This window comes from Cibotium barometz, chromosome 66 (genome assembly GCF_041138505.1).
Source record: "Cibotium barometz isolate CiBa-2024 chromosome 66, ASM4113850v1, whole genome shotgun sequence".
NCBI lineage: Eukaryota > Viridiplantae > Streptophyta > Polypodiopsida > Cyatheales > Cibotiaceae > Cibotium > Cibotium barometz.
In genome coordinates, this window is record NC_141111.1 from 1,965,930 (window position 1) to 1,974,592 (window position 8,663).

An 8,663-nucleotide genomic window follows, 5' to 3' on the forward strand; every position below is an offset into this window, starting at 1 on the left:
GTGCCATGTTAGCTTGATAACCAGTGAGTCCGTTGGCATGGGCGAGTGCCATGAATCGGAGTGAGGGTGTGGGCCCCCCATCGATTGAGGGAGCCAATGTTTCAAGAGTTAAAGGCCCTGAATTGAGCGTTGTTCGGGCTGGTTCAAGAAACTGGCCCCCCCTTGCAAATGGGAGGATGGGGGCACAAAGAACGTACGAGTGCCTCAGGGCTATGAAGGCCTGGTCCGATAAAACCAATAGATCCTCATCATGAGTCGGAAGAGGCTGTGAAAATTCTGCTGTAAAGAAGAGACGCGACTGTGGAGTCTTCAGTGAGCCGCCATGGGCATGTTCTTTTGCAATGCATGCATGATTGTTGCATACGCAACAGAGGGCTGGGCGGCAGCCTCTCCTGTCTGTGCCTCTAAGGAGAGGGCTCTATAGATATGAGGCCCGCTAGGGTGATTGTTGTTGAGTGTCCCTCAGAGGGGCGTGCAGCTTATGCAATCATTCCCCCCATTGAAAAAGGAGGAGAAGAGTTCGACTATTGCAGAAGAGCCGCTGGGCAGCTGTTGCAAAGTGAGCCGCAGTGGGGCCATGTTTGAAAAACATCCCGTGGTTGGAGGGATGCCATCTAGCGCTGCAGGGGGAGCTGATTCATCAGGGCCGACAGCAAGAACAGAGCCAGCATTAGGGCTAGGGCTGGGGCTGGGGCTGGAAACTGCCCGTAGAGAGGCCATGGATGGCGTGTGAGGTCTCAGCTCTTTGGAGCAGGTGTAAGCGAGATGGGTAATAGTAGACGCACATAGGAGCCCCCCATCGTTTGAGGGGGCTGTTGAAGCAAAGTCTTTATTGGGCTGAGCCAGCAGAGGAAAACAGGACCGGCGTGAGCAAGCCAGCACCACAGCTGGTGCTGTAGATGCGGCTGAGTTGGCGGCAAGGAGGGCACAGAGACCAGACTCGCCTGCAAGATGTGGACACCGGCGAGGAGTTGAAGCGAAAGCAAGAAGGCTCCCACAGGCTCCCAGGGAAAGCGATGATACATGTAAAAATTTGGGGTTGAGGCTAAGGTCTCCATGAAAGCTGCGTGTGCAGAAATAGAGACAAATAAAGAACAAAGGAAGAAGATTGGTGCAAATACCAAGTATTGTATATTGATGTATGTACGACTACTGTTTACAACGGGTCGACCTTTAGTTAAATAGAGGGAAGAGGTAGTTACAAGGTTGTTATGCTGTAACGGACAAGTGTCCGGTGCATGTTGTACATGTGGTTAGTATGGTGTAAACCATACTCCAACATCATGAGCATCCTTCATGCATTTTCAAGCCAAGATGCACTTGAAGAGGGTAAATGGATACATGTAAGCATTCTAATAATGGGTTTGAACAAGATGTTTCAGTTGGAACTGTCCTTGTGAACATGTACGGCCAAGCAGAGCATGCTTGGTACACATTTAACAGAATGCAAGTATGGTCACATGGAACACCATTATTGCTGTGTTTGCCCAGCAAGGCCAGGCAAGGAAAGCATTTGAATTGTTTCACCAGATGCAACACGAAGGTCTGATTCCAATTAAGGCAACATTTTTTGGCATCCTTGATGCATGCGCCAGTAAATTGAACCTACTACGGTTTAATCCATGTCTGGTGGCAGGGGTTTGTGGCCGATGCAATGTGGGCTGGTTGGGAACCTCCAGGAATGCTTGTACATATTGGCTCCATACTTGGGGATTTTTGCTGGTAGTAGAGAGATGCACGCGCATTAGATTCATTGTTCATGAGAAGGCTGATTATGTGCCCTACCTGCTTCCTAAAGAATAACCTCTTTTTGCACCAGAGAAACCATTATCGTGCTCTCTTGGCAGTCTTGCTACCCTTGGTGGTTGGATTTTTTGCATTCTTAATCATACCACTTGTTTTGAGAAGTCTGCCCTGTAGACAATCTATGCTTTGATTTGATGATATGGCGAAAAAACTTCAGGGAAACCTGATGGATGGGTTGTGTGAGACAAAATTCTGTCCTCAATAGAGGATTCGTGGCGCACAGTATGTAACCTTAGGACCATATCTTCACAATCAGAGCCCACCATTGAGGAAGCCAAACATAGGGGACATGCTTTATTGTTGCTTTGTTTTTTTCAAGGCCTAAAACATAGTTCCATGAGATCGACTGATCTAAGAAAAACAGGGATGGAAGATGTGAATGCAAGCGGTGATAGCTCAAGTGGTATAGATGTTTGTCCATGACCAAGAAGTCCTAGGTTCAAAACCACACGTGGTGCTTCCTCGGTGGCATCGCTTACGGGCAGATAAAAAGCACCTATGGGCAGTGAAAATTGGTAGTTACGGCCCCTAGGGGTGGGGGGGCACCGGGCGGGGAGGGGGGGGGGATCTTGGACCTAAGGCCAGTCAGTAAAAAAAAACAGATGTGAATTCAAATATAATGTTTTACGGTTCCCTTTCTGCAGTCTTCATCCTCTGGTTATTTGTACACATGAGGAGTGATATTTGTCTTGTTAGTCAAGACTCTATGTAGATTTTGTAACCCTTAAACTAATTTTTTCCCTTAACGCATGATGCATGGTTTGAATAACTTCTCCTGTTTTTGCAATGCTTTCATAATGGTTTTGTGCCTTTATTCTTGAAAAATAAAAGAAGGTGCCTGCAAATATCTTCACGTCAGAAAAGTTTTGAGTTTTTTTTTTTTTTTTGGTACATATTATATGTAGCAAGGCTTGCATTGCATATGATATACAAGTTCAAGGTGTTGTTTATGTTTTTGTACATTAGACACACATTGTATCTGCATCTTTCATGTGAAGGCTTTAATTTGTTGCAAGAGAGTTACACATCATATCGATACTTCATCTGTACTTCAAGAATGCTTTCAAGCCACCATTTCAAACTTCCAAAACTTCTAAACCCCAAAAGTAACTTCTTTGATGAGGCTGGTATACATGGATGTATTAGCTGTGTTTGACGCTCATTTTACAAATTAGCTGTTGCTTGTTTATAGTTTTCAAAAAGTCTGTTTTGATCTTAGTCACTAGTTTACAGAGATTTCCATAGTACATGGTCTGTGAGTAGCAACGATAGGATTCTTGTTCTTTGTGCAGCTTTGTGCACAATTTGAGCCTCTTTCAGATTTGAGTGCTGGAGCAACAAAATGCAACAAAGAAGGCACTCTGTTCCATGGGATGATGATTGCCAAATATTTTTAGTCCATCCTATTCACAAACTTGGTGCAAAATGTTGGGTCAGCACTGTCCCTAGCTGTGGCCACTTCCCTTTAAATCTACTCTAGACATGCCAGAAACCCTTTAGAGCATGGCCTAGGACTTATATTCCATTTGGGCACATCCAGCACGTCTTCCCTATTGAGCCAATCATTGCGTTTGAAGTTGCTGTAAGAATTTGTTCTGTCTCATCTAAATAGCCTAAAGGCATCCAGGTATACCCTATGGCCATACTGACAACCTGACCGGTCACTCCTTGTCCGGGGTTTGTCACGCTCCACTCAAGGTTCTTACTAAGCTTCCGTGTGTTGATCTTGCTTCTAACAATGCTATGTTACATATTGCATATTAAATGGTGTCACACCTTGCTGAACAGGAAGAATTGTGATGTTCCGTACCTTTTGCAATGTGTAGGAAAAGAGAGAAGCTCATGCCCTTGCCGCTATGCTCCTAATTCCAATGGCAAAAACACCTGTGGTCTGTCTGAATGGTGACTCTATAGCCTGAAGAATATTAAAAACAATCTTTGCAAGAGCATTGCCCATTAGTAAAGTGATGAACGCAGTATGCATCCGTAATGAAGATTTGTCGTGCTTCTATCTTGGAGATGATCTTTGTGGCAGCATGGCAGTCAGCACACATTCGAAGATTTTTTAATATCCGAATACTTGTTCCTGGGGGTGTCGATATAAGGCCAAAAGCTAAAGCCATTCTCTCACAGTGTCCACACAAAGCATCTTCCTTCTGGTTGTCTGCAATAGAGTCTAAAATCAAGTCCAAGCGTGGCTCATATCCTTCCTGCCTCATCTGCATGTTCATTCCTTTGAGCTTATCATAAATTATGTTGCTCTGTGGGTGGGTTTTATCTGCCACACTGAATTCATGCACTACCTTGTCAACTTCAATGAAGGCCTTACCTGGCTTCTTCGTTGCATTTGCAAATCTCCTCATTCTTTCCACTCTCTCTGCCTCCTTGTGCATTCCAGCATGTGCATAAATGTTTGACATAAGCAAATACCCAGCAGCCTTTCCGCAATCCATTGCCACCAGGCGATCAAAACATCGTGAGCCCACATCCACGTTGCCTTGCGTTTTGCAAGAGCTCAGCAAAGATCTCCAACCAACATGGTTGGACCTAGTTGGGATGCATTCAAGTAAGTCTTCTGCCTCATTCAAGAGTCCTGCATGACCAAAAAGCTCCACCATAGAGTTGATATGATCAATGGTTGGAACAATGCCATACTGCCCTCTCATTGCTTTGAAGTGGTGACACCCTTCGTCTGCCAAGCCTACGTGACTGTATGCTGAAAAGAGAGAGAGAAATGTCACACTATTTGGTTTCAAACCTGCTTGTTGCATGCATGTAAAACATTGCAAGGCCATATTATGGTTGCCATACAGGGCATATCCTGATATCATGGCACTCCACGTCACACAATCTCGCTCAGGCAGACGGTTAAACACAAAGCATGCATACTCAAGGCTTCCACATTTGAAATACATGTCAATGAGGGCACTGCCAATGAAGACATTTGATTCAAATCCCCTTTCCACAATCTCCATGTGAATCAGCTTGCCGAGCTGCAAGGCTGCTATGCTAGCACAAGCTTTCAAAATGGAAGCAAATGTTACTTTAGTAGGCTCTCTTCCCTCTTTCCGCATTCTCAAAAGAAGTTGAAGAGCCTCTTGACCATGCCCATGGTGTGCATATCCCCCAATGAGTGCATTCCATGCCACCATCTCTTTCTTTGATACACTTTCAAATATTGCTTTGGCATCCTCGAGCCTTCCACACTTTCCATACATGTCGATAATGGTGCTGCTGATATACAAATCTGACTCGTAGCCACATTCAATACTGTAGAAATGGATCCTTTTTCCTTGCTCTGAATCTTCCATGCTGGAACACGCTTGCAAAACACAAATTACTGTGACCTGAGTTGGTTCAACCATGCCCTGCTGCTGCATCTGCTGAAAAAGTAGGAGAGCTTCTTTGCCTTGTTCATTCTGGCTATAACCGGCAAGCAATGCATTCCATGTCACAATATCTCGCATTGGCATTCTATCAAACATAGTGCAGGCATGAGAGAGGCTTCCACATTTGGCATACATATCAATTAGTGTGTTAGCAACAAAGATGTGTGACTCAAGCCCACATTCAATGGCATGAGCATGAATCGCCATACCCTCTGACAAGGCCCCTGCAGTAGCACATGCGTCTAGGACAGCGACAAGAATGTGCTCGTTGAGAATTACATTTTCATTTTGCATGTGGTGAAAGAGTTCGATAGCTTGTTCATTCTGTCCAAGCTTAGAATGGGAACAGATAATTGCTCTCCATGTATACACATTTGGCTTAGAAATTTTGCTAAATACTTGCATCGCTTTTGACAGACTATCAAACACAGTGAACATACGGACAAGATGGCTTCCCAAGAAGTTATCGGATTCAAGCCCACATTGCACGATAAGGCAATGGAGACTTCCTCCAGCTGTTTGATCATCCTCATCAATGCATCTTTGCAGGAGTTGATAGAAGACATTGTTTCTGGTGATATGAATTCCTTGCTGATTGATTGTCTCAAGTGACTCTAGCAGACTAAAGGCTTGAAAATCCAAAACAGAGGGAAAGGGGTCATCTTGTCCATCCTCCCTGCATGAAAAAGGATAGAAGCATTGCTCCTATAGCATGACAAAACTCACTCAAAAGAGAAGGGCTGGTTTGCATTGACAAATTTTACTAGTATCCCACGAAGAATTCACCTGGCCACATTTGAATCATATGAATTTGGCACATATGCATCATATGAATTTGGTTGGTATACGGCTGCTGCTGAGGATGTTTCCACCCGAGAAGGGTAATCATCATGTGACCACGAGGCTTCACTTGTGAAACTACCTACAAATCACTCTGAGCTCCACATGCTGATAGATTTGAAAATCCTGCACGCAATGAAAATTCAGCAGGTTCACATGATAGGCGCTTACCTGTGCTTTGACCCGCGAAAACCCCTTTCCTGTGCGCGGACTGCAGAGCGTCACATGCCTCGGATGTCCGTCTGTCTGTTTGCACTACACTCACAGTAAGCACGCCTCCGTTTGTGCTGTGATGGGGTTCAGAGCTGGTGAGAGATACACACAACGCTCCCTTCCAATCATCCTTATCCAGAATGTGGGGTGATGGTCTCTTGTCAGCTTGGCCTGGCAACACCAACACCGGCGCAACATCCAGAGAGTATGTCTGCGTTCTCGTGAACAAGCCCATCACACTCCCTGCCTATTGCTGCTCGTCCCGTCTCATATGGAGTAGCCTGGCGGCCTACCCGTTACCATTCTCCCTCTAAAACTATCTATTCTCCTCTAACTCTCTCTCTTCTCCCACGTGGGTGTACGAAGGGGCAAAGCAAATTGAAGACAGGCCACCAATGGAAATTGAGCAAATGTCCTTACATATCTTTGGACTCAACTAGCCAATATACCATCTACATCTACATCTACCAGCAAGAGTATTCTTGTATGCCACGTTTATCCTTGAGGTGGATAAGCCTTATATTTGAAGCCCATTTTTTGGGCCTTATGGCCCTCAACTTGCCAACCAATATATGAACACACCATGCTTGCCATATATATCTATGTAAGAACTCGTAAAGCACTTACTTTTTTTTGAATAAAGCACCAAACTTGGCATAAATATACATCTAGCATTCCAACCCAATATAGTGGTGACAATCTTAACACACCTAAGCAAATCATTAAACAATCTTCAGGCAACTCGATTATCTCTCTTTGGAAGCCTATACTCCTCGCTTCCATCTGCCAAAAAAATATATTTAAGATAAAAACATTAGATATTGCAAGGTATAATTTTCAAAGAGAAAATAAGATAAAAGATAAAAACTTACAAAGCTCATTCGATGGATCAATATTTGAGACGAATGGCGTTTGAATAGGCTTGTAGACAGCAAATCGAAAAATTCTGTAATGTCCAGTGCCAATGTACCAAACATCTAACTTATTAGGCTTTTCATAGTCTACAAACATTATATGTACATGAAGCTGATCTGCAATCTTTTGCAATCTTAGATTGTAAGTTCCAAGGAGCCCGAAGCTCTCGTTGTGTCTCAAGCATACAAACCTAGTAATAATCTAGGTTCAAAAAAATAAAGATATTCCTTGTTGTAAAAAAAATGTATCAATAATAATTTATATATTTTTAAATAAAATATAAAAGCTACATAAAAAGCAAGTTTCTATATATATTGTAATACACATGTGCTCTCTAATAGTTCGATCATTAGAGATGTTGTTGCTTGTTCTTCCCAAAATGGAGAGTCTATAATTGAGCCATGAAAATTAAATAGATTATGGTAAACAATGATGCTTATATTATAGCAACCATCGAGAAAAATACCTTCAATATCTTGTCCATTACCATAAACAAATGAAAATGATCTCCTTGCCACGTCCATTCTAAGCAATATACCCGTGATATCAAATACAATACTCACTATACTAATCATTTACATAAGATTTTGAGGTAAGTCTCTATCTCTCACTCTGTCTCTGTCTCTCTGTCTCTCACTCTGTCTCTCTCTCTCTCTCTCTCTCTCTCTCTCTCTCTTAGTATTTCGAGCCAAGCAAGAAAAATTAATAATGCCACTGTATATAAAAGCAAGTCTCAAAAGCGAAACATTTGCTTATCCAAATGCTAAAAAAACAAACAGGAACTCACCGAGCCCCTACAGTTATCTTAATAATTTAAACCACCCCTTGAGCAATAGATGGGACACTCCATATTGTGGATCTGCATGGTGGCTTTATCTTGATGTCAACCATTTAAACCACCCCTTGAGCAATAGATGGGACACTCCATATTGTGGATCTGCATGGTGGCTTTATCTTGATGTCAACCATTTAATCCACACAATGTAAGTAGATTCATACATATCAATTCAATATCACCGCCGATAAGGTAGCATCAATATGAGAGATAAATTGAAGAAATTTTATCATCCAACTCTTATTTAACTTCATGTCTTCGTATCACAATAAAATAATTATCATTCTAAAAGAAACATCAATCAACTTCAAAGCATACACACTTATTGAAAGACAACATAGATTGCACATGTCACATCTTTGTAAACATTCTCCTTTCAAATGCTTACTTGATTGATACAGAGATATCTATGAATGTAGTCTCTGGCATTTGTAGGTGGTTGTATCAATAGCTACACACTTATTGAAAGACAACATAGATTGCACATGTCACATCTTTGTAAACATTCTCCTTTCAAATGCTTACTTGATTGATACAGAGATATCTATGAATGTAGTCTCTGGCATTTGTAGGTGGTTGTATCAATACCTTTTGGGCATAGATTACTTTTACATTCTTTTACATGCCATTTGCAATACCTCTTTGTAGACAACATTTGTTGTGAA

At 42.5% G+C, this 8,663-nt stretch overlaps 1 protein-coding gene across 1 annotated transcript; it reads right to left on the reverse strand.

Moving 5' to 3' along the window:
- Positions 1-2,832: 2,832 nt before the first annotated feature.
- Positions 2,833-6,676, reverse strand: LOC147602667 (pentatricopeptide repeat-containing protein At2g03880, mitochondrial-like). The gene is made up of 3 exons (XM_086797516.1): positions 6,207-6,676; positions 5,982-6,117; positions 2,833-5,871 (listed from the first exon to the last, which is right to left on the reverse strand). The coding sequence occupies exons 1-3, from the start codon at positions 6,481-6,483 to the stop codon at positions 3,732-3,734; spliced, it is 2,553 nt and encodes an 850-aa protein (XP_086653642.1). The 5' UTR covers positions 6,484-6,676; the 3' UTR covers positions 2,833-3,731.
- Positions 6,677-8,663: the final 1,987 nt, after the last annotated feature.

Coding starts and splice junctions, on each gene's coding strand:
- LOC147602667 (XM_086797516.1), bottom strand. CDS start 6,483: ATGGGCTTGTTCACGAGAACGCAGACATACTCTCTGGATGTTGCGCCG. Junction 6,118..6,206: donor TTTCGCGGGTCAAAGCACAG/GTAAGCGCCTAT, acceptor AGTGATTTGTAG/GTAGTTTCACAAGTGAAGCC. Junction 5,872..5,981: donor TATGATTCAAATGTGGCCAG/GTGAATTCTTCG, acceptor TTTTTCATGCAG/GGAGGATGGACAAGATGACC.